General features: G+C 37.8%; 2 protein-coding genes across 2 annotated transcripts in view; one reads left to right on the top strand and one right to left on the bottom strand.

Moving 5' to 3' along the window:
- Positions 1–22440, bottom strand: part of SDCCAG8 (SHH signaling and ciliogenesis regulator SDCCAG8) — a 101380-nt gene extending 78940 nt beyond the window's left edge. The window contains exons 1-10 of the mRNA XM_088524152.1: positions 22371–22440; positions 14578–14733; positions 14385–14464; positions 10370–10483; positions 9814–9939; positions 9405–9539; positions 8118–8182; positions 6103–6291; positions 4654–4792; positions 1373–1525 (exon numbers count right to left, since the gene is read on the bottom strand). Of these exons, the coding sequence (XP_088380278.1) occupies positions 1373–1525; positions 4654–4792; positions 6103–6291; positions 8118–8182; positions 9405–9539; positions 9814–9939; positions 10370–10483; positions 14385–14464; positions 14578–14733; positions 22371–22437 (1224 nt within the window). The 5' untranslated portion in view covers positions 22438–22440. The remainder of the gene's footprint in view (positions 1–1372; positions 1526–4653; positions 4793–6102; positions 6292–8117; positions 8183–9404; positions 9540–9813; positions 9940–10369; positions 10484–14384; positions 14465–14577; positions 14734–22370) is intronic.
- A 519-nt stretch (positions 22441–22959) lies between these two features.
- CEP170 (centrosomal protein 170) overlaps positions 22960–26636 on the top strand; it is a 92544-nt gene continuing 88867 nt past the window's right edge. Inside the window, exon 1 of the mRNA XM_088524151.1 lies at positions 22960–23099. The gene's annotated coding sequence lies outside the window, so the exon portion shown is untranslated. The remainder of the gene's footprint in view (positions 23100–26636) is intronic.

The raw sequence follows: 26636 nt of genomic DNA, 5'->3' as shown, positions 1-26636 counted from the left end.
GAGAAGTGAACTTTATGCTGTAATAATGAAAGATATGAGATACTTGTCTAAACAGTCCATATTCTGGAATAAATACTCTCCTCTAAAGTAAGTCCATAATTAAATAAACTTGTAAGAAATACAACTTCCAACATATAATAATTACTGGAACAAGGAATTGCTTAAGATATCCTGGTCTTTCCAGAGCAAGGTCAATCTTCTATTTCAGTTTGTCCCAGCAACAGACTTCTGATGACCACTTGAAACAATTCACTTCCTTACATGACTGTAATATCACTTAGGTAATCTCTCTCACTCTACTTAATTCCTGCTTTATTATTTGGAATTGGAGCCAAAGGTTTTGACTTCTATACAACACAGCAGCTTTCAAATATTACCATCCACTATCTCTACCAAAGCATCTCCTCTATTTTGAGGAGCAGTTAAATCATTTGTCTTGTCCAGTGACTCTTCAGCTTGTGCTCTCCAGATTTTGGGATCTATGGAGTCTATTTCTAAAGGGAGACAATAAAAATAACTAAGAAAAAAAAAACCCCTACAGTCAGTGAAATTCACTTTATTGTTCCCCACAAAATATGGTTAAATAAGTTGCAACCCTATGAGAAACACTATTTCTATGCCTATGCTTTTTTTCCTACTCTTTTCTCTAATCATCATGTAAGCACCTTCTCTGTCAACATCTCACAGGTTTCTGCTATTAGCATAACATTTCCTTGGTACTCTCCCCCTGGACAGAAGAATTTCATGTCTTATATATTACACTAGGATTTAGAAGCCTAAATAAACGTGGTTACTAGGACTATGTTGTAATTGCCATGATAGATTCTATCTCATAAATTATATCTCAGAGAGTTTAAAAACCTAAAGCTAGAAACTAATCCAGTACATTTCTACTGGCCAGCAAATGAAGCATATGACTAGACCATAAGTGAAAAATACTGTGTTAGAATGCAATTAAAGTGATACTATAACATAAATATATATTTAGTGTCAAAGTTGTAAAGAGTCCTAATTCTGGCATGCGCTGATTTCTGAATGCCTTACTTTGCAACCTACTTAATATTCTTTTGAAGAAGCTATGTAAGAATATTGTATCGTACATTGCTTGGCTCTTTGCTATTTTGACAAAGTACATTCGAAAATACTATGCTAATTAAAATGAAAGAGCTTTAAAAACCTAGTATATATGACACAGCATAAAAAAATATAACCTTAGTTATTCATTCTAAGGATCACTTAGCTACTTATTAGTGCTTTAAAGCTGAGAAAAGAGTTATTTACTGAGATCTCTAAGCCAGAGATGAAATTTCTGCTAGAAAGACCAGCAAGGAGAAACTTTGAAGACTGAACAATCTTTATAATACACTCTTACCATTGCTGCCAAGTCCTCCCTTTCTTTCTTCATTTCTTCCCGCACTGCTTCTTTTTCATCATTCCTCTTATCTAGCTGGGCAACTAATTCCCTTTCAAGACGATTCTTCTGTCGTTCCATCTCACTTTTCAGCTGCTCACACTGGACTAAAGCCTAGAAAATTGTTGTTAAGAAGTTTTAAACAGCATATTTACCTACTACTTTCAGAGAAACTGATTTGCCTTTATTTATTTATTTAAGAAGTCATTTATGTTATTACAAGACATTTATGTATGCACTGTGTGCTACCATCTAGAACAGGACTAACAAAATGATAGCACATGTGTATGCGCATACTAGCCCTATTGTTATTTATAAAGCTATCACATTTAGAAGTCATGATGAAGACAAAATGATATGCAGAGTACATTTTCCAAATGAACCGAAGTTCTTCTAAAACTAACCCAATTATCTGACTTGCATTTAAAACATGCACTTCATTCAAGGCTAGAGCCAGTCTCTGTATGTGACTCCTTGCAAACAGTTAAGAGCAAGGTCACTGCTTTCTGCTCAACGGCACAATGGTGGGGGAAAGTGGGCAGGGGGACAAGTCAAGGTGGGGTTATGCATTTCTGCTTGCTCTCCCTGGTAACAAATTGCCAAGTGCAAAAGACTAAGACAACATCTGGCAGAATTGTGTAAAGGTACAAAGACATGATTCTTTTGATTTTCAGGTTTCTCAAATGAGTAAGATTAAGTAAGCATTTATGAATTTTCAGAGGAGTTAATCCAAAGTACTAAAACACAGGTGATACTCAAGGGAAGTAAGTAATTATTTTTTTTGCCTGAGATGGATTATCAGAATTCAGGAGAGTAAGTTTATGTCCAAGAAGCACAGAAGACATCATCTTCTAAACAAACTAGAAAAATCTATCAATTTATGTAGATGTCTCCCTGTCACAAAGATAACTAAGTGCTATGTCAACCTAAATGAGAAATATATTGCTTTCTTAAAGGAGAATCAAAGTACCCCAAAGGCAGCTTGCTAGCCATAAGGAAACCAGATTTTAGCTTCCTTAACATAAGATGTGGTAAATATTACTGAAATGAAATGAAGCAACCTCTGTTTAGGAACACTATATTGTTTCTCTTTTCTTTTAAATTAGTTTTTTGAACTGGTTATTTTCCTTTCACTCGGACAAAGCCCATATCTGGACTGTTCAAAAGTGAAACAAAACCATCCCTTTCACAGAAGGCTTTAACAGCCTCCATTCATTTATGTCAGCTCTATGGGGCACTTCTCAGGGCCTCTTTCATTTCAGTAGAGTCTACCTTGATATGGGAAATGGCTAAGTGGTGGCCACGAATCCTTTTCTATAAAACATAGGATCAGTTGTAATTTCGTAGACACACAAAACAGAATGCAACTCTACAAGAAATAAGTTGCAAGAAGAAATTTATATTTTGTTAGGTCCACTGTTTGGAATGAGTAGTTCAAATAACTATTCTTCTGTAAAGCCTAGGTTGAAAATACGTTCCTGGATTTGCTTGAACTCTGCAAGTTTAACCTTATCAGATCACCTCTTGGCCCTAAGTTTAGTAGAGAAGAAAGAGGCCAAAGGCTACAGAGACAACCAAAAGACAGAATAGTGTTTTTAAATAGCCAGTCCTCAAGTCATACTTGCTGTCAAATGAATGACGAAGCTGCAATTGTTTTAAGACATGGGGCTTCCAAATGCTAATTCCTTACTCTTCTGCTTGTGTGCTGGGTTGTTCTACTGGATGCCATAAGACTTACAGAGGAAAAACACTTTTGGCCTTAAGAGGTAGAACAAGACATGGGGGGAAAAAAAATAGCATATTTTATAGTTTTCAAAAGAAACACCAGTATCTGTAAGAAAGATAAATTCATGCAGGAGAAGTAAAAGAATTTCTCCCCTGTTTCTTCATATAAAGCAGCTTTTGAGCATGGAAAAGAAAGTACTGGTCACAATCTAGTCTTGTATACAGTATTTCATAACTCCTCACTGCACTGAGGGGGTGGCTAGCAGAGACCCTACTGAGTTGCTTTCCTTTTAGGACAGAAAATAAACAGTATAGCAATGAATTCCCATGTCATTAAAGGTTGTACTGATTTCTCTAAGTATGTTTTATTACTAGGCCATTATTCTGACAAGATCTGTACTGAATATGGCTTTGAATGGATTTTTAATATTATGATTAAGATTTCCAACAGCAAGATGTGGAAAAGAGAATGAGAGATACCTTCATTTTACTGCATGGATGAAAAAAAGGTGGGGTTCTGCAGTTTTAAGTGGCAGCAAGCTAATAACATGATATGTGCAGATCTAAAAAAGCAAACTTAATAAGCTATATAAAAATCTAATTATTCAAAACAGAATGAAACACGTAACTACCAGTAAGTGGTGGGCTCTGAAGGATTCTTTATCTCTCTTTAGAAAAAAAATGAAGGGTTCTAGTACTCTGAAGTTAACAAATATATAGGATTTTCAATTATTTTATATTTTCACTATTAAAAAGAACCCTGTCAAACACATACATGCTTATAGTATTGCACAAATAATACCTACTACTACTGCTTAATGAAACCACTGGACAATTATTTTATTAAAAACAATGCCATTTCATTGAAAATAAGTACTCCGATTCCACTGTAATTCACAAGTTACACAGTAGATGTCACTAAATATCAAGGAAATATTTTAGCTCCCTATCAGTAGATTATATGCAGTAATTAGGGCTAATAGAAGCATTAGATCAAAAGTGATTTTATCATTATTATTTACATAGTACCCAAATGTTTCATACAGATAGCATTCATACAGTACTTATCTTCAAAGAACTATGTTAGCTAATTAATCCTTGAACTGCAGTCTTTTGAAGAAAAAAAATTGCAGATGTTTTAAGTATTCTTTCAGGAGCAGTTCAGTAGCATGATCGCCTATGTCATGAATATCTTTGAAAATTCTACCTTCAATTTTTTATCATCCTGCAGTGGAATTTTATCAAAATTTAAATGATGGCCTAAGGATACAGTGCACATCATACAGCCTCAGATTATAATTTAAAAACCCAAATGTTCACGATATTCATTTAATGTTTTCTCATGTTACTGCTTAGAACAATTAGACACAATGCTGTCTGAACACTCCTTTCTTTAAAATTTACAACAGTGTAGCAACATGTGGCAAAGGTCTTACAAATGTATTGTCTCATTTATACGAGAATTAAGTAACATTGTAGCAGTTCTGAATATTGAAAAGCTTTCACATGATATCTACCTTTGTTTTTTCCAAATTGGCCTCTTCTGCCATTTGCACAGCTTGTTTTACTTGTTCATAAGCATTAGACTCTCTTTGCTGCATGTCTCTCAGGTTCCGTCTCACTGAAACAAGTGCATCCATTAAATCATCTCTTTCTCTGTATATGAGAAAAAAAAAATCCTTTTGTATCTTTCTACAGGGGAAAAATCAGGTATATAAATTATAAGATAATCAAGAGCCAAAGGCAATTGGGTAAGATTGAAATCAACATGAATTAAATTTGAAATTCAAAATACTTCTAAGAAATCTGCTTGGCAGGTAGAGAAGGTGTCACTGGCTTGTTGACCTGTCCTTAACAGCAGATTGTCAGTGAAATGGCCAGTAAAGGGTTCAGGTAATGAATACACCTAAGCTGACTGGCATCTGTTACTATTACAAAATAGGGATCAATGTTTTGTTTTGTTTTTTTTTTGTTATTGTTTGTTTTTTTTTTTTAAAAAAAAAAGGGGGGGGGCAGAGCTTTGAAAAAACAGATCCAAGCAATATAGAGTTATTCTAACGTTAAATGTAAAACAGGGAGGGGAAAAAAAAATCTTACAGATTAAATGTTATAAGACTGTTCACATAAGTAAACACACCAAATGAAAAATCAACAGCCTACCACAACTGAACTACTGAAAATAAACTAAACAAGGCTTCTGTGTTCCAGAATCTTCCTCAACTTCTTTGTTACTTAAGCTACTGAGATTGTTAGTAAATGGATCAAAAAGCAGTAAAATCTTATTTTATATTTAATCTTTTAATTGTTTCACATTTTGAAAGCTTAACAATATTAAGATAGTATAATTGTCTCAATTTGCAAATAATTTTATTTTACCCAAATGAAATTTCTCCGTGAAAATATTCTACTTCAGTTGAACAGCATATCCTAAACCCAAACCGTAAACCCAATCTGATCCAAGTAAATCCAAGGGAAGAAAAAAAAAAAAAAAAAAAAAGAGCCTTTTTTTTCTCCATTTTATTTTTTTCCAGAAAGTCCCCAAAGAGAAGGAAAATAAAGTAGAATTTGAAAAACTCCCCACTACAAAAAGATAGAAAATTTATGTACAAAATTATCCACTGGAATAGATGGTCTCTCTTGTATCTGTCCTGACAGTGTGAGAGGTTTTCTTGCAGAAAAAAAAATACAGGCTATTAACATACCAAAAATCTGAAGAGCCTTAGGTATCATAATTACAGAACATGGCTTTATTTCCCTGTTGAAAGAAACAGCAAACTACTAGGGTTTTCAGAATGCCTAGGAACTAATCCCATATTCCACCACCCACTTGAGTGTTACAACTCAGGACTCAATTGTTCTGTCAAAATACATCTCCATTAATGCAACCAGCTGCTACTAAAAATTGGCATGGTTTCCTGGAGGCGATTGTGCCTCACATTAGTAAGTACATACTCCCCCAAACCTACTTTGTTAGCCTCTCGATGGTCTGCATGTGAACGTTAGAATGAGTCTGTGCAAGAACAGCCTCGTGTTGTGCACATTTCAGACACAGACCACCAACCCGACTGGAATTTGTGGTTGCAGCAAGTGACTTCTGGTGTTTTAGTCTTCCTTCCAAATCTTGGCAGGTCTTCTGAGATTCTGAAAGGTCTTTTCTATTAAAAAAAAGAATCAAAAATGCTATTTGAACAACAATCAAACATGTCTACAGGTAACATACTACTACAGATATGACATAAGAACAGTAAGAATCCCTCTAATGTATGTTTTGTATTGTCATGTATTTTACAGATGTCACCAGTGTAAGAAAGATTTTCACAGAGAAGTAATAATTGAAGAGACCAATCAAAATTAATAGACAAAACAGAATGTTAGTAATTTGTTCCTTTCCTCTGTAAGCTCAGAAAATAGTTGTTATTCAGAAAATTACTAGATGAAACATATAGTTTTCCATACTGTTTTAAATGGGTAATTAGTCTAATAACAAGAAACACTATCAGCAGTGTAAACACACCAATATCCTAAGAAAATAAACTTTTGCTGTCTTACTACTGCTATCATTATCTCCACATGTATTGCCTACTTTTAAATTAACCAGAAATTGCCAATATAAAAGTCCCATATGCTTCCTCAACAAAATCCAGATGTATTTAGCACACTCGCTTTGACCTAGCAGTACATGTAAACTTCAGGTCAATCACTTCTCCAGGAAAACATGTTGGTTTTTTTTTCATAATTTCTCCTGATATATATATATTTATATATATATTTAACCAGGTGCTTTAAAGAATTTTCTCCAGAATTTTCAAGCATCTGACAGCCCAGGCAGAGCACAAGCAGAAGGGATGCTGACATCAGGAAGTTCCAGACAAATGCACACTGTGCACATATAGATCAATTTGACAAATTGTGCAATGAGTCCAAATCTTTTGGTGTGTTATGCAGGCCATCTGGGCAGCTTACATATAGTAAGTCTGACACATTCTGGTTGCATTGCATTTACTGTGCACATGATATGCACGCATGTACATTTCCATCTGGGAACTCTTCTGTGCGCCTTTTCCCACTTTAGTAGTTGGTCTATTAAATATAATACATACTATAAGAATTTGCTCCATATATTTTCTGAGATGGTCATAGTATAACTGACCTATATCTCAGAAATTTCAGTAGAAATAAACAAGTCCTACGTAAACTTATGCATTAGCTTAAAAACACTGAAAGCATTAGAATTTGTGACATGAATAAAATTTGGCAAAGGCAGAAATTGTTTTACTGAGCTTAGACTGAAAGACTAAGTCCCTCTGGAGAAAGCAAGAAGGTGTATTATACGAGTGTATCTTACACCTCAAACAAAGATGGACGTCTACTCCAGAATAACAAAATAATGAAGTGATTCCCTGTAGCTCTGGATCTCCATTACCTGCTCTCTCTATTCAAACTGCTGATATTTTGAGGAGTATATAAGGACTTATTTTTAGGTATTCCTGTGTTTGAAAGGATATACGTTACATGAATGGAAATACAGACTAAATTATTCAAAACTACATTTGTAAGGCTTATCATACAAAATATTAGAAAAAAAGTTATAGAAATTAGTTTTAGCTTCTTTTTCATTTTGATTGGACTATTTTAATACAGATTTTTTTTCCTTTTTTTTCCCCGCTTTCTCTGAAGAAATTAAAGGTAAAAAGGATAAAGACATTTTATAATCAAGTTCTGAGGCTCAGTAATTTCTATAAAACAATAATTCAATTGAATTTATAGGATGAATAGTATATATTGCTGATATTGCCACATAATTGCAATACATTCAGTTTTACCTTTAGATTTGAGAGAACGTCATGTCAAATTACCTTTCAGGGACACAATATCAGTCATTATCCATTTCCTTGCTTAGATTCAACTTAACAGTGGCTCACATTGTTAAAAGTTCATAATATTTTTATTAATTATTTAAAGAAAAAAAAATCATTTTTACCTTAGAGACTGTACTTGAGCATCAAGGATATTGACTCTTTCTTGATAAAGAAGTTTCAATTTCTCCTACAGGAAAGAAATGAAAAAAGGGGTATCTTCTGCTTTCTTCATAGGCTTGCCTTTATAAACAAACCTAGACATTAGCCACCTTCACCAATTTCATTGAAAATATAATTTTTTGAAATGTTAGTTTCAGAGAAATTCAAGTATTTTACATTATTATGAAAGTCTACAGAAGGAATGAGCCTCCTTATTTATTTCTGCACAACTTGTCAGATCCTCGTAGGGTGTTGATAGTACTAGCTCCACTGCTTTCAGCTGTCTACTATGATTTACAAAAACTGATCTTGTTTGTCAAGTTTGCCTTTGCTTTCCCTGAAGGCAGTAGAATTAGAAAAAGCAATTGCACCATTCTGAAGAACATGAAGTAAACCTACTTGTTTATAAATCTACTACCTGACAAAGGACTAGATATATAAATTAACTGTAATGTTAATTAAAGCAGTAGTGATGAACCAGAGAAGATTCCAAGAAATTTTGTCTCTTTCTGTGCTAGTGTGAGCCAATCAATATGATTCTCTTACTCCAACTATGACAGACCAAAGAGCACTTACTGAAAAAAAAAACACATGGATAAAACACACCAAAACTTGAGGTTAACCATATTTTTCCCCCTACAGATTGCAATGACAACCTTGAGTTTACAGCCAAAGAATTAAGTCTATCTGCCTCTGCTGTCTTCCTCCCTCCATCTCTTCCCAATCCCCTCAAAAAAAAGAAAAACAAAACGTAAGATAGAGAAAACACCATCTTTGAATCACTAGGGATCTTCTGTCTCTCAAAGCGTAACATATGTTATTCAGCATCTTGCTGATCCTGCCTTGCTCCATGAGCAGATAACTCATTGCTAAAGAGCTTGTCTGCAGGGCTGCTAAATTACAGCCACCAGTTCCCACCTGCCTGTGGGTACTGTTACTGCCAGGAATCTCACGAGCACTATAGACTGTGGAGCCATCACTGACATGACCCCCTTAAGCCAAGTCTTATCTCCGAGAAGCCAACATTTGCAGAGACAGCCTACCATCTGTGTCTAACTGGATGAAAATAATAATAATGATGGGATAATGAGAAGATGAGCTTCAAGGGAAAAAGATTTGACCTCAGCTTAAGATTCAGCCAAAACTCATCCCAAAAGTCTGTCAGAAAGTTAATCTTGGGAACAGCAGCAACAAAGACACACTGAAAGCTTATTTAAAGGTATGATCCTGCAAAGAAAATCAATACAGACCAGTTCTGAGTGCCATTTCTCTCCAACCGCCGCCGAGACCAAAGCCTGCTTTCTATTACATACAGGTGACGAGGTGATGGGCTGATACACACTACAGTCATTACCATCTACAGGCCAGGAGTTTTGAGTATTTGCCTAAAATAAAAATATTAATGATTCAGTTTAATTATGTAGTCTGCTTATCAACAATAATTACATAAGTATTAAATATTCTCATTTTCTTTACAGCAACAAGAACCAATAAAGAAGCTAATTTGGTTGGCAACCTCTGACAACATTATTGACAGTAATCCATGCTTTGAAAGTGTCATAAAATTGTGACAAATTCAGTTACAGGAGAATCATTTACACAGCCTTTAGTTAAAGGAATCAAAGTCTTGATTAAGGCAACAGAAAAATAACAACTTACGGAGGCATCTAGAAGAGTTTGTTCTCTCAGGGTGTGTTCTGCAGTTACAGATTTCAATTTCTGGTAGAGTTCCTCATTTTCAAGAACAACTACTCGTATTCGATCTTTCATCCCACACAATTCCTCCTATAAGATAAAGGAACTCGAGTAGAAGACTGCTCGAGACATTATCAGGCTTTTAAATATATGTTGAGATCAGGAGACTGATTCAAGGTATTAAAACACTCAATTACCTTAACTCTTTTAAAAAGATACTCAAAAGATATTTTTTAAATGAAATCTGTTAGATAGAAATGAAAGTACGTCTTTAAAAAGAAGAAAAAAAAAAAAGAAAAAAAGATAGCGTGCACTTATACATCTTTGAATACTCTTAAGCAGTACACAGGGTACCAAGATGTACAGTGAGGCCCAGTATCTACTAAACTCCACTGAACTCAGTTTTGTTCATCACAACAATCATTATGCTCAAGACAAAGTGTAATCCATTTTAAAAATAATTGTTCATGTTTAGGGAACCAGGGTTTTAGCAGGTAAAAATCAAAATGTTGCAAAATACCTTGCAGAACTTCACTTCTGCTTCTAGGTGGTTTATGTACTGGGACTGATCATTAATGATAGGAACAAGATCAGAAAGGGCAGGTAAATCCTCATTTGCAGCTTCAGGGGGCTTCTGAAAGAGGTAAAGAATAACATGTGTTATTTTCTGTTTTTCCATTTTTTGCAATAAGATTTTGATTGCACACAGTATGCTATTTACAGTTTACAAAAGCATCAGGTACCTGATTGTGGTGAAGAGAGAAATAAGAGGAATTTTAAATCTCCAATAAGGTAAAACTGTCACTCTTGTCAAAAATACACAACCACTTGATTAAGCAAACCCATTAAACAAGATAAAATCACTACTTGATTTGTAAATAATATTCATACCACTATTTAAGGAGATGATTTATTTTAGACAAAGATGGCAGGACATATTTTCTTTTAGAAGACATAAATTTCTTTTAAAAAAATCTATTTAATTATATATTAGTGTTGTGTATATGCATCAAAGAATATACCTGTAAATGCTAATTCATAATTGCCACAGAAACACAACCATATCTGTCATTTTAATACCACTACAGAAATGAATTAAAATGCAGACATTTTACTATAGATTGTGTTTATTAGAGAAATCAGTATTTTAAATGGCACTTCTGAAAAACTCTCACTTCCTTTCTAACTTTGTTCCTGAAAACTCTACTAATAGATGAAAAGTTTGTTACCCTCACAAATAACTACTGAGGGCAGATCTTGAAGAAAATCCCCAGCAGATGTTGTTCAAGGTGAAGAACTACCCCTCTGCCTTTTATTATTATTATTTTTTGCATAAATAGGATTTAAGCAGAGATTAAACTTGTCACCAAATTTGGTCAACACACAATCTCAATAGCTTTAGAATGTTTGCTCCTAAAAATACAATAAAAATGAAATAAGAATAAAAATAAATCTATCCTTAAAAATCACAATTCCAATGTTCTAAAGAAAACTACAGTCTTTCTCCTCATAACAACAGAAGTCCTTGTTAGTCTTATAGAAAGGACTCAGAGTAAATACTAAAAGTATTATTTGTATATATCATAATGTATAATTAATTATATAATAAATTATTATAATCTGTTTAGATACAATAGTGACATACCTTAAAAATAATTCTAATATAGTAACAATATTAAACATAAATATGCTAGTCTACAGTTAAACCATCTTTGAATAACAAAGACATTTAATAGCTATTATACCTTTATAATCAATTTAAAAAAATACTATCAAAGCCTATCTATTTTTCTTTCAGCATTGTTTTACTACGCTAGTTTGATATTTCATTATGGCAGACTGCATCCACCAAAAGAACAGTGTAAGTGCATTCTAGTGCTAGCTGACATACATGAATTGTTTTGATTCCTGAAGCTAACAAAAGCTGATCAATGCAAACCCTCAAGTCTTTCTGTTAAAAAAATAACGAAACAAATGAACAATAACAGCAACAACAAAACCCAACAATAGTGGATTGGTATAAGGAAATTGGAACACATTTAAAAGCTAACAGACATCAGACATTTGTCATACGTTGAAGTGCCCGTCTTCATATTGATCTCTGATAAGGGTACAAAATTCATATGAAGTTTGATAATAAGGGGCCTCTGAGAAAACAGCTCAATGTTGTTAACATAACTCTGTTTAATGCTTTAGAAGAAACTAGACTGATAAAAAAGTTAGCATGCCAGCCTTTCCTCACTAAAGATGGATATAAGAAGTATATTTGACAATTTTGTCTGAAACAATATTTATGAACATGATCCATAAATAAATAAATCCACCTACCCTATGGTGGAAATCCCTGGATTTTTTTTGTATTTAAAACAAAAACTCTAAGGAAATTCTCATTGTAATAACAAAGAAAAAAAAAAAGAGGGAAAAAGACAAACGTGAGACAAACATGGTGAACAAAAAAGGTAGTCAAACTAATTATTTAATTACTCCTAATCACAGCTTTGTATTTAGGCCAAAACTACCACTGAAATAGAAATTAAATTCCATACTGGCAGACAAGAGAAACCATTCAACAACTACACATGTTCAAAATCCAGAAGCAGCAAAGAAACAAAACCACATTCTCACTCACAGCTCTACATTTGAAACAACCATTCATGCTGCCTCAGTGGGAATCTTGCGACATCTGGAAGGCCAACTGAGACAAATGGTTGGATTTCCAGGATTATCCAGAAAAGCATTTCTAGAATCGATTCTGACTTTGCAATGAATCCCACCATGGCCCACAGCACATAAACTCCAAGTTCCATCAAATCGGAATTCATCTTGCTTTTTAGTCTGTTAATCTTAACTAGTTTAGAAGCAAAACATACTTGTTATTGTACATGTCATGTACTGCCAAAACATTTGTATTCTATTCCTCCAGCTCCCTCTCATCCCTCACTGCTTTTTGAGGATACCTTGCAGCTAGCAACTCCAACTAATCATTAACAAAAAAGGAAGAAAAAAAAGAAAAAAAAAGCATGTAAAATGGGAAAATCTCCAATTATATTCAAATTATATTTCACTGAAAAACAGCACAAACATTTAATGTGAGAACCTTTCTATTGGCGTAACATACAATAGGAATGATAAAAGAAATGATTTCACTAAAGTGAAATGAGTAATATATATTTTCCTGACAGAAGAAAGGAAGACTGACTACCACAACTTACAACAAGGCCACTGTGATATTTCTTTATTTAAAATGTCCCCATTTGCCCTTGGATGGGACAAATGACTGTTAGGTAGTTTGTTTTCTTTTACTTTCGTTACACAATTGTTGTCTCCAAATTAGGGAACAGGTACTTAATATTCTAAAAACAGCTCAAAATAACATGCATTAGAGGGTTTAGAGTTTACTTAAACTAAACCAAATAATAAAGAGATGAACTTCAGAACTGAAAAACACACCCAATCAATACAAAACAGTAAAAGTCTATGCAGAAGTCTCAGAAACACTCTTCATATTTGCATTCCTAATATTCAAAAGTTTCCTATATAAACAAGGGGGTTTATGAAATACAAGTGCTTGGCAGCTTTAGAAGCTTGTTTTCTACACAGTAACAAATGCTTCTGCCACCACAAATAAGCTGAATTTCCAGTGTGCCTCACAATTCAAAACCTCTAAACCTCAGGAATTGAAGATATTTTTAAGTGAGGCAGCTTTCCCTACAAACTGGCAAGACCCAATGGGAAGCAGCCACAAGGGCTCTGCATGGACTGATGGTGCAGGGAACCTGTCCTGGGTACAGTTCAGTTAGCCAAGACCCACCTGGGGATGTCGACTTCAAATTGTTCTACTACTAGCTCACTTTTGACAGGAAAGAGTCATTGGCACTGCTTAGTATAAACCAAAGCAGTAAATGAAGGCCATTGGAACAATGTCTTCAAATTAATTTTCCAGAGGCATACAAAACAACTGCTGGATTGGACAGTTCAGTTACGCTTCCTTTGACTATTTTGGTGCAGTTCCGCTGCAAGAAAGATAAATTTGAGAAGCCTGGGTAAGGGCATGTCTCCCATGTAATTAACTCTGCCAGAGAACCACTGCATTTTAGTAAAGAGCTACAGAAACTGTTGTTATATAGACCTCTGAATTCTCTGAAGGAAAGGCATGGCTATAGCATAAAGAAACTGTTTCTGAATCCTCAAAGTAGAGTGGCAAAGATCAGCAGGAAGAGGTTGATCTAACGGAAATCTGTCTTTGCAGTTCATCCCAAATATTTCCAAAACAAAGAGGATGGACTTTTGGTGGAGAGAAGATGAGAAGAATGAAAATACTGTGATCTTCCAATCTTTCATCCACACTGTATATTAAACAAAAAAAGATGACAAGTCTTAAACCCTGTATTAAGGAACCCCTTGTTCTTCTGCTGTGGTCATAATCATACTCAGTTCTGGCATTTAGGGAGATTAAGATAATCTTACTCTTCACATAGAGTAGCTTGTATGCTGTTCATTCAAATAGCACAAAGAAACAAGGCAGAAATACATACAGAGAAGGACATCTTCCTCGACGGGGAGGCTTCATTTTCCAGTCTTTCCTGATTTTGCAACAAAGTTTTAAGTTGATTAACTATGAAGAGATCAAAAAAAAACTGATTAATAATCAAAAAGTCTTTCTTGTTTGAATGGAATTAATATTATTTCTAGCATTCCTGAAACTATTTGTTTTCAGAATCATCTTACCTGCATGACTGTGTTGCAGTTCCTGCCACGCTGAATTCTCTCTCTCATCTCCTCTGTCCACAGAAGACTGATCAAATTCAGCTTCACCCTCATCTGTTGCAAACTGTCTTTCCTCCAAGGCATATTTCAGTTGATGGATACTTTCACTAGCACGCTCTGCAGACAACCATATCATTTGCCACAAGAAATGTCAAAAAAGAAAGTATTTATAAATAGATATTTTTAATGTATTGAAATATATATATATATATATTTCAGCATCTAGGTAGCTTGACTGTTCAATCCAACCCAGCCACTGGAAGCAATTCCGTAACACAAAGCCAAAACTGCTATATGCCATAATTTACAGTAGAACCATTTCTTACAATTTTAAAGGACAGATTACAAATAGTGTCTTGGGCTGTTTATACTTCAGGGTTCTACAGCAATACAGGTAGCAACTATTAGAAATTCCCAGTAGAGGCTTTAAATACTAGTCATACACTTGATCCTAAATTATTTCCTAGCATATAAACCTTCATTGCTTTTCAAGCAAAATAACAACTCTTGACGTATTTAGTTTGGTGTGCGGGATGAGGCCCTATGGACAGCATTTCTAAGTTGTAATGAGAATGTCATCGCAAAGCAACACATAGCACAACTAAAAAATGCCTGAGTAATTGAAAATAGATTTCCCAGCAAACTGGTTTGTCGCTGGTTACTACAGAAAGACATATGAATTTTGAACCAGTATAAAAATTAAATAAGAACACTTTGTGTAGACTCATTGAGCAAAATGAAACAAAAAAATCTCTCCCTGACAGATTGAAACACTTTGTGAAATCTATCAAGAATTCACAACGTAACTCAGAGGTGACACATTGAAAATGAAAGACTCATGTTGTTTTATTCCTTTCATATACCCTTTTCTACTATCATTTCATTCATAAAAGAATGGGAAACTTTCTAACCATAAAGGCAGATACACAAATGCTGCATCACCCTGATACAGCTGATATAAAAAAGATGACACTTGGGAAATCTACAGCTGAGAGATAACCAGTAAATTAGGAGTCTGAAAACATGGGCTCAATTTTAGAAAATAATGAACCCAGTTCACTCTAGAGGATGCTAGGCAATTCACTCATTACTCATCTCTATTTATAAATAAGAAGTATTTAATTCTTCTCCCCTTTAAGCAGTTAATATACTGAATAGACAAGGACAAATTTAGAGCGGTGACTGTATTACTGCAGAATATATATGGCTTTATGCAATGCTTGGCAAAGCAGGATTTTGAAATTCTACTGTTATGCCAAGTGACCTAAGAAAATAATCCATACATCAGTCACGGAGCATACATTCTCAGATAGACAGTGCCCCATCACAATTCACAGTCTCTTCATCCGGAGCGTAAAACAACATTTCTTTCATGTAAAACTAGTCAAAGCTAAGTCAAAACTACCCTGAGTCAGAAAGCCTTGTGAACAGTTAGCAATAATGAAAACAAAACACCCATGCCTCAATTTCAGAGATGTAAAATCACATGTGTTTCCTTAAATCAACATCAAATTCTTTATAGGTTTATTCTAGCTCAAGACTACTGTATATGAAACATTCATGCATAAATCCCCACAGAGCAGAAATTTCACTTCTAAGACAAGGTTTGTAGGGAGAGGCAATATCTGTTATTGGAGCAACTGCCACAATTGGAAAAAAGGGCAAAATTTACAGTATAAAAGTCCTCCATTTATTCTTATATGCTTGTAATATGTATACTTATAATCATGTATAAATAACAATTAACTGAAAATATTTTTTCTCCTATAGAAAAGAAGACAGTGAAAAATGAGTTATGCGCTTGCTAGCTAGAACTCAGAAGACAGGCCTAACATCAGGGTCTAACATCAGCTTCTGGTTAAAAATGACAATATTTCCCACTTTTCCAAGTGGGAAAAAGGAGTACCAGCTCAAGTCAAGTAACAAAAAAGTTAGGCAGGTGATTGTGCCATCATTCATCTGCCCTTTGAAATTTCACATAATCTCTACTAAAGTTGGGAAAATAAATATTTTTCTTCCTTTTTTCTACTTCCATTGAATTTAACAGTCTTTCTCATTCTTTTTCTCTGATTGGTTATAACTCACCAATAGTTTAGAAAAAAATAAATAACCTGCCCAAAAGAAATAAAATTTAAGAATATGGTTTTCAGTCCAGAATAACATCTTTCTCCTGATTTTTTAGCCATACTAGCTTTTAATAAAACCCTGACCTGCTTCTCATGTTGTATTAAATTTCAGTATCCATTCTTAAAGGCCAGTCATCCTAGCACTAGAATTACTTCTTTTATCTTCAGCTACTCTGTTCTTTAACTGAGCTTATGTGTAAAAAAAAAATGCATAAAAGCTACATTTTAAATACTTAGTACAGCAAAGTCATTAATATATTTCAAGAAGCAATGACTCTTGAAAGAAATAAAGAAGCTTTTAGCTTAACTATCTCTGCTGACTAATCAGCATACTGAAGCTGTTCATCCAGCCTTGAGTTTTTCTGGATGCTGTTGGAGTGGGAGAGTTAATCAAGAAATGCTGCAAGCATCTCTCTAATGCAATATCTTACATATTCATCAAACTATGTTGCAACTAGTTGAAGCCAAAAGTTGTTTGATACCAGTTAAGGTATTTAAGTGGCTGGTCATCCAATAGAAGAAAAATGTCTTTATATCTCATTTGCTGTAGGCTTCTGTCAGAGATCCTGAGAGTCTAAGTATTTGCTTTTATGTTCTATACAGCTCAGTGATGAAAAAAAGCCCCATATACACTTTTTTTTTCCTCCCAGAACTTCTCTTTGCAGATAGAATATAGCACTATAGCTCCTGAACTGAAAGCTTCTGCTTTAGCCTCAGAGATAACAGATTTTAAGATGCTGTGCTCTCTTCTTCTTGCAATATTTTGGGCAGCAGTAGGAGTGAAACACATTAAAAGTATTATTGATGGCTCACCAATGTCTACTTTTCTTGACCAAACCTTCCTACCGCCACAATAATGCCACTGTGTTTTTGAAAGTTGCCTCAAACTTTTGCCAAAGCTTCCCGAAACCTTGACGGTTTCCAAATTACAGCGGCTGCTACAAGAGCTCACCAACCTGCAAACGTGGGAGTTCGGAGCTTCCGACATCTGTGCTTAGGATTCCCTAGCCACAGAGGACCTGGCAGCTACATCAGGAAGAGATGAACCGGATCCATAGAAAGGAATAAGTAGATTACAAAACTTTCTAATAAAGGAGTTAATGAAACATTACGTAGTGGAGCTACCTACTTGTGTTACTCGTGCCAATGCAAAAAGACCTTTTGTAAACCTGCAAGAAGCAAAAAAATCTCTATGAATGCCAACTGATGGACATCACAGAGCCTTTAGTTAAAGGCAATATGATGATTTCACAATAAATTCAAAGTCACTAATTTTCAAGTGCTCCTACATTTAAGCCAATTACGCTGGTTAGACTATTACTGTAATTGTACCTTTTATAAAAACTAGACCTCAATGAAAACATAATGCAGAAAACTACTTACACGTAGTACTGTAATTTGCCTATCTACAATGTAGTCTGCCTTTAATCTTCTTTTCTATGTCTTAAGCAGTCTATATAAACACAATCTGAACATATGTTTCCATTGTACGACAAAGCTCCACTGATCATTGATGCATTATATAGATAATTCTAAGGTTACGGATGAAGCTGGACTTCTTGGGACTAAAACTTCAACAGTGGAGAGAGAAAAATAAACAAATAAATAAATAAAGAGTCCAGCGTATTTACATAGCTCTTTAGTTTCTAGTGTTTAAAGAATCTCAGCTGCTGCTAAAAAATGACAAAACAGTAACAAAACCTTATGGATATAAAAAAATAAATAAGAAAAGCTCAACTGCTCCACCAAAACACTGTCATTTTTCCACTACTGAGTAAGAATCACACGAGCACTGTGACAGCAAAAAGAATTCCAGCTTGTAGGAGAAAAGTGTTAAGCAACAAAAATTGAAGGAACACAATCTACAGCTCTACAAAAACGTTACACAGCTCTATCAGCTAAAGATACAGGTCTAGTCCTAATAAAGTTCATAGGAGGACTACTGGGACTCACAGACTATAAATACAAAGAAGAGCTCATTTGCTCATATACCATGGTTCCCAAGCAGAAAATGGTCCAGAAAGATAGAGAAGAAGAAATTACTGCAATTCTGCTGGGACTAAAAATAAAATAAATAAATAAATAAAAGAATACATGACACAATAAGAGATAAACAGAAGATATAATCACACCAGTTAGAACTAAACTAAACAAAAAAATAGCATTTAAAGATTTTTTTTACTGTCCAAAAGGTACTTTAGTTCTGACCTTGTTTCTATTGGCCCTTGGGAACCTAAAAGAGTGCATAATGTACTTCTTTCTGGGTAGTATTTTAGCTATTACTTAAAAATACCAAAGAAAAACACGCAGCCTACACAGAAGAGTTGAACTACCTAGTTATCTGGAAATGTGAGGTATTCAAGAGTGTAACTTTTTGTTTGGACTAAGACAGAAAACCCAGTTAACTCATCTGAAATATTTGCTATTCCCCTACTGGGTATATTCTCACAAGGTAACAAAAGCTGGCCTTCAATAACAATAAATATTTTCACTCAGTAGATTATTTTAAAATATTTATTAACGCATGCTAACTGTAACCCATTTGCTCTTCCTATTCTAGGAGCATCGGGCAGCAGGGGAACGGGTGTTCCTCACAGTGGGATTTCATTATCAAATGCCAACTTAGAAACCTGCAAGCAAGCTGAAAATCTCCTCAGTTTTTTGCTCATTCTTGGAGTTTGTTTACTTATCATTCTACTAGTATTGGATGCCAACCCCAGGCATGCCTATGACTTACATGGCACATGGCAGTTTTGAGACTGAAAGGTTCCTATCAATTACTACCTATTCTGCTGGATTTTACATGTGAACATTCAATGATGGCAGTGAATGGTTAACAGCTGATTCACTAACCTCAAGAGGCCAGGAGATGTGTTTACCAAACAGATGTCACAAATAATGAGTTACTGATCGACTTATTTGACTTTTCTGTCTTTAAATTTCCTTCACATTATGTGAGAAAGACTATTCTAACACACCTGTTACCAGTTTAGCAGCTGTAAAAGAAGGCTACTGTGGGTTGTGTGAAAGTCTACACACAATAACACAAATTGTATAAATACCACTCTCATAACTCCATACTACAATCACTATAGACTTTAAATTAAAGCCTAGACTTTAGGAAAGTGTTGTTATAAGATTCTTGCTATTTCCTCAGAAACCTCAGTCCAGTTATTACTTAGTCAGGTTTTCCAGTCTCACTTTCTGTCCTCTGGCCACCTGATTATGTTTACTGGAATCCAGCGCACACTGGGGCATCATGAGGATGTCCCGAGGGATCTCTCTTTACAGCAGAGGACTGTAAATAACGCAAATAAATAAAGAGTAATTCATACTCTTTTGAGAAGCTATACGATTTTCCACCACAATAAAGAACGCCACAAAATTGTTCTTCTGATCTCCAGGAAGGATGCGCAGAATCTGCTGCTATGTATCCACCTGCACCCAGCCAAGGTCAAGCATTACAAGCAGGTTAAGAATGCTGCAGGTCAAAAATATCAAATTGTGCTGAAGGCTTGCTGCCCAAAATCCCAGAATCCAGACAGACTGGAATTACATGAATTTGCAGAAAAGTCTCAAACTGTATAATTATCTTAAAAAAAAAAAAAGGCATAATGAAGTAATAATGACCCATAATGATCTTCAATAAATCAGCTACAGTTAGTGCTAACAACGTGAGGAATGTTTTAGAGGTCAATGGCATTAAAAAATGTGCATTACTAAGAAACAAACAGGTTGGTTGAGAAACATCCTGGAGACGGTGTGACACTCCCGTGTGCTGGGTTATGTTTGCAGTATCACCCTACTGATCTCTACTCCCCGAGAGGCACTCCTGGGTCTACGGAATTAGTCCTATCTGCACACATGGAAAAAGCATAAGCCCATGTTTCCCAGGATGACATGGAAACTGGAGAGAAACGGCCACCAGAAGGCCAAATGTTCTGAGGGGACTTAAAAACTGTAACCAATCCAATGCAACAGAACCACATCAAAAATAAGAAATGGAAAAAGCAAAGTTTGAAATTGGGAATTTAATGCTACTGTTTGTATACAGTGAAATAGTCCAAATTGCAAGATTCTTGCAAAAGGCCCTTTGAAGTTCCTGAAAGGTAAAAGAGGTCACTTCCAACACCCATCTAACCAGGTATCCAGACATACTTCAACTCCACATATCGAAAAGCTACATAACTATGAAGATATTAAGAATTCCCTACCACCCCAGTAACTTTTCTAGAAATTTCCTTGGAGCACTTGAAATGTACAAAGGACCCAAGACAAAAGGCAGAAAATCTAAGCTCTGTTGCCAAACATTGTAAAGGGTATTTTCAAAACAAGGCTGGTCTGAATAAAGGAATGAACTCAGAAGTCCTCACCAAATTACACACACAAAAGACCATTTACATAAGGAAATATAAATGTATTTCTAAAAATGGTATTCCTCTATGCATGAAAAAAACTCTTTAAAAAGGCAGAAACATTACACCACCAGATGATTTTTTGAGCAGCAACTGTAGGTTAAAAAACAACAAAAAAAGAACAAACAAAAAGTTTATTCAGTCCAGCTGGCAGCATCACATGCAAAGTTTTATTCTTGAAGAATTGGATAGAAAGTCATTCATATCATAAGAATGAAGACAAAAAATAATAATAAAAAAATACTTCCAAATTCATATTTTTTAATTCATCGCTTTTACATAGCACAAATGGACTCTACACATTTCAAGACATGTTCTGATTTCTCTACTTTTAACTGTTCCATCCGTTGCTTCTAAACAACACTTACATGTCCATTTATACTACTGAAAAAGTAACTGGACATGATTCTTCAAAGCACTGTTTTTCACGAATAAAGCAAGATTCACTCTCAGGACAAATAACTTGCCTATTTTGAGAAAGAAACTTCACATATTCGCTAAAAATAAAGTATTGGGGTTGCTATTAAAAATACTTTCATTGTTTTTTCTTCTTGTAACAATGTTTCCTAAGAAACATTTCCTCTTGGTGGCAACCAGCATTTTACAGGGCAAGGAAAGCTGAGCGTCATGCACAAACCAAGGAAAAGTTCAGAACAGGCAGCAGCCCTAGCAAAGCCAAGGTCAAGATCAAGTCCTTGGGAGGGCATAACCTGTGTTCAGGATGTAAGAGCTGCCTGCCTGCTCTAGTAGCCTGCAGTGCAAAAGAAGCCGGGCTCATCTCCGAATGGGGAGAGCAGCGCTCGGAGCGCTCACGGGCACCACGAGGGGCACTACAACTTGTTTAAAAAACATGAAGAGAACTAACGCAGCCAAACGTAAACACAGGACCGATCTTACAGTATGCCGGATACTATTTTTAGGGTCGTTCTGGCTTCTTTTATAGAAGTTGCAACTCCAGAAAGCACCTTTTGGAAGGAATAAACTATAAACAAATAAATAAATAGAAAGCCGGGCAGCCGCACACACACACTTTAGTTTTAGTTTCCCTTAGGCTGCCCAAGCGCGCAGTTGCCGCTCTAACTTTGCGCCCAGGGGCCCTGAGCGGACAAGGGGAGCGGGCGCCGCGGGGCAGGGTTCACGCCGCTCCCCGAGCCCCGCCGCTCCGCAGCCGGTACCGGCAGCACCGCGCTGGCCCCGCGCCGGCGCCGCTCACCTCGCAGGCGCCGCTGGTAGCGCTCCAGGGACTCGTGCAGGGCGGGCTCACCGCGCGGCGCCCGCATGAGGAGGCCGCAAGCCACCCGGTCCCCCGCGCCGCAGCCAGTTACAGCAGGAGTGCGGCGGCCCCACGGCCTCGACCGTTGCCACCCGCCAACGGCCGCGCCGCCGGCTACGCGGCGGGAGGAAGGCAGCCGGAGAGACTACAAGCCCCAGCCAGCAGCGCGGCGCGCGGTGCACCCTGGGAGATGCAGTCCCTGCTGGCGGCTTGGCTCTCTGTTGTGGCTTGCAGTCGCTCTCGCGCGTGCGCAATAGGCGCTCTTCCGCCCGCACTCCCGGCAGTGCCGCGGCTGGAGGGGAGATGCGACGGGCGGGGGCGCTGCGCGGTACTCCGGCGCGTGCGCACTGGGGGCCGCCAGGCGGCGCGGGCTGCGCCTTCGCCCCCCACAGTGTCCGAAGCCGGCGCATGCGCAAATGATTCCCTGCACGGCTCACCGTTGACGCCTGCGCGCTGGCCTCCCGCCACCCCCCGCCCCCGTGTCATTGTGTGCGTTGGGGCGGCGCATGCGCAGTGCCGCGCCCCGCTCTGCCCGTTAGCCGCTATGTGCCGGGAATACCGTTAGGGCGGTTGCCGGAGGGACCCCGAGCGCCGCGCTGTTCCGCGCCCCGCCGCCATGCCGGCTCAGTGAGCGCCGCGGCAGCACCGGGCACGGGCCTCCCAGGAGGGGTGAGTGCGGGGGCCGGGGGCGCGAGCCGCGGGGGGCGCCGTTAGCCCGCCCGTCATCGCCTGCCGCCCATTGTGCCCGCGCCGCCGTTTTTCCTGCCCTCCCGAGCCCGCGGCGCAGCCTGCCGGCGGGTGGTGCCGCCGGAGCCGGTGGTGCCGCCGCCGCGCGCCCCGGGCGCCCCCGCCACCGGCTGCGTCCTCCACCCCCTCCCCTCCCCCCGGCAGGTTTCCGCCCCCCGCGGAGACCCTTTCAGTTGCGGTATGGGGTTTTTGTTTGCTCGTTTTGTTTTGCTTTCCCTGCCACCTCTATTTCAGAAGCCGCCCTCGTAGCGGCTTTCTTGCAACGCTGTGCGTTTCTCCGCGTTTAAAAAATGCCCGACAGCGTTCGTTTGACATGCGGCGTTTCCGCCCCCTTAGAGCAGCGGCGTTCGCGCGGGCCGAGGCGGCGGAGCCCTTGTCACTGCCGCCCCCTTCGTTGCGCAGGCGACAAAGCGGGTGCAGCGGCGCGCTCCGCAGTGCCTCGGGAGCGCGCAGAATAGCGCGCGTTTGTTTATTTATTTATTTATTTATTTGCTCCTTGGCTGTGCCTTTCTCCCCGGCGGCGCGAGGCGGCGCCGGCCGCGCTTTGTCCCTTCCAGCCTGGAAGCGACCGGGCTCCGGAGCTCCGGATGAGCCCGGAGCGGGGGCTGCAGGCGGGGCCGGGGCGCGGGGCCCGCGGCGGCTGCCACGGGGCGCGCGAGCCCGCGGGAGCCGCGGAGGGGGCGGCGCGCTGGGCGGCAGCCTCTTCGGCGGGGCTTTGAACGCCTTTCCTCTTGTTATTATTTTAACATGATCCGCCAGTTAGTCCATCTGCTCATCTGCAAAATGGTATGTGGGGCAGGATGACTTGTGCAAACTGAACTGGTGTGTGATTGAGTATGCTGTGATTTCCTGTGATTAATTTCCTCTGGGTGTTATTTTCTGTGCAGATGCTGGGGAGTATGTCTTACTGGAACTGAGCTCTCGGTATGAAAGATCCTAAAATTTATTTGGCAAAAGGGGAGGGGGGAAGTTATACATAAATACATTTAAGAATTTTCCATCCCTATTTGATCTTCCAAATATTTTCTTACCCTTATATAAGTATCTTTTGTTTTCTTTTTAGTTTGAATGTCTGATTGGAGAGATGAGAGAATAGCTGAGTATACTCAGCTATTGTCAAAAGCAAGACATAGGAATTTTCTTTAGTTAATCAGCTTTTTTTTTTTTTTTTTTTTTTTAAATATCTGTAGCCACTATCCTGCAGGTAACTCTCTCCCTTATTGAATCAGTCTGGATTTTGCAAATCAGAATAGGTTCTTGCTGCCTTGTGCTTCATTAGGTGTAATAGACCTGTCAGGAAGAAATTCTTTAACAATTCCCTTGATCCCTTCTCTTGATAACTTTATGCTAATACAGTCCAGAGAAGTGCTGGTTTCCTTAAAGAGAGCTGGAAGGTCCGTATTTGCTTGCACATGGGAACTAGAAGGCTTCCTTGAGCTACTGGAACAAAGCCTAAACCACAAATAGCTGAAGAAATCGATTTTGAGTTCCCATTTCCAGTTCTTGCAAATGCAGATAAAATGTATTTAATTTAAACTGACACCATACCTGGTACATCCCTGAATCTGTAAAAAGGCAATTTCCTTGCACAGCTGTCATCTTCTTTCTTGGCTTTGGCAAACGGAATTAAAGGGAGGTGAATACTTTCTTATTCAGAAAGCCAAGAATATCTGTGAAATTCTGCTTTTGCCTTAGAAGAAATTTAACAGGGTAAGCAGGTGTTTGAATGTGTTCAGATATTAAATTTGCAGAAATTTTCATATCTACATCTAGTATGTGTGAGTTTGTAAACAAACAAACAAAAAAATGGCCTGCACTTCCCCCCGTTTGAAGAACTCAGTATGTGTTGTAGTAAAAATTGGCATGGCAGTGCCCAGGAGACTGCTTGAAATTTGAGCAAAGTTCTCAGTGAGGGATGGAGCTTCTAATTTGTTGACTGGGCGATAGTGTTAGATGAGTGCATCCTCCTCCTCCAACAGCTAGAGGTTTGCAGTGACAGGGCACAATGAGCCTTTGAGGGTCCTTCCTCTGACTTTTATTCACTGTTCGTATTTGTTGCGTTATTCTGCTGACCATGGTGCCTCTTCTTGCGCCACTTGCCTCACTACTACCCGTCTTCAGTAGAGTAGCTTCTCTCGCTGCACGGGCTCCCACTTCCCTGGCTCACAGAGCATCCTGTCTATTGAATGAGGCAGGTGTCTGGGGAAAAGGAGGGTGTGGTTGTTGAGCCTTAGCCCGGGTTAAAGGTGAGCTAGAGTGGGTGGAGAGTGCCAGCCATTGGCTTAAACAGCTTTATGGGTTCCTGTCTCTTGGATAGTTATAAGCATACAGAAAATAATAAAAAGCCAAGTATTTGCAATTTCTTTTGATATTTTTTACATAGGATTTAGTTTTTTTAGCCTCTATCTTATAAAACTTGGGAAGGTGTTTTCATTTTAGAGCTGTGTTTCTAGTTAGAAATTATATGACCTTTATAATACAGATTTTATGTGTTTTTCAAAGAACATGTGTTTTAAGCTAGTATATGTACTTTTTATCATGTGTTATGTCAAAAGCAACTTCCAGGGTCGTCTTTCAAAAAAAATCAATCAAACAAACAAAGAAAAACCTACATGGATTATATAGGTGTTATAGCTGACTGCTGCCAGCATTAACTTTGAGAGAAGGAGACTTGAGTTTGGGAAAGTCGTCAGTGCTGCATCACTGAAGTTGATGTGTATCATTCAGGCCCTTAGATAGGAGAAAGAGAGTAGGTGAATACTGAAGGTTGTATGAGTTAACAGATCTAATATCTTCATAACTTATCCCTCTTCTCCACGCTCACGTGTTTCTGGTGGAGCATGGGACAGTCTGTCACAGTGGCTCTGGAACTTGTCTAACCACATGGATAGCTGATTCAGATGAATAACCCAACAGAAATTACTTTTTCTTTTACTTGATTTTTATTTATTTTTCTTCTGAATTCAGGAAATAGTATTATCTTTTTGTGTGGTCAGATGAGTGCCGGAGCAAGCACACAGGATGGGAATGGGAGTATCCAGCCTGTAGCAAGGGATTAGTTCCTCTTTCAGTAGCAAAGAGCCTTCTGGTCTGCTCAGCTGTAGCAACAGACTGTCTTCTGTGTCACTGCAGAATACTGTGGTCAGAAAGAGGGTTATGTATAAATCTAAAAACAAAATATTTAAAATACTTTGTTCTTGTGACTAATGTTAAATGAGTATTTCTCCTGTTTCATAAATAGTTTCGATCTCTGCTTTTTGAAGAAATTGATAACTGCATTTTTGTTGTGTTTTAAAGAAGGTTTAGCCTTTAAATTCATAGGTTTCTATTGTCTCCATTGTTTTGCTCCTCTTTTTTTTTTTTAAGTCTACATACTGTCTTTTTTCTGCAGTGAGGTCAGACTGAGGTTTTTAAGTTTTGTCACTTCTGCTTTGGCAGATGCATGTCATAAACCGAGAT

This window comes from Tinamus guttatus, unplaced genomic scaffold (assembly GCF_059628265.1).
Source record: "Tinamus guttatus ecotype Peru unplaced genomic scaffold, ASM5962826v1 Tinamus_guttatus_pri_ptg000208l, whole genome shotgun sequence".
Taxonomy (NCBI): domain Eukaryota; kingdom Metazoa; phylum Chordata; class Aves; order Tinamiformes; family Tinamidae; genus Tinamus; species Tinamus guttatus.
The sequence above is the reverse complement of the archived record's forward strand: the minus strand, read 5'-3'. Positions and strand labels throughout refer to the sequence as shown.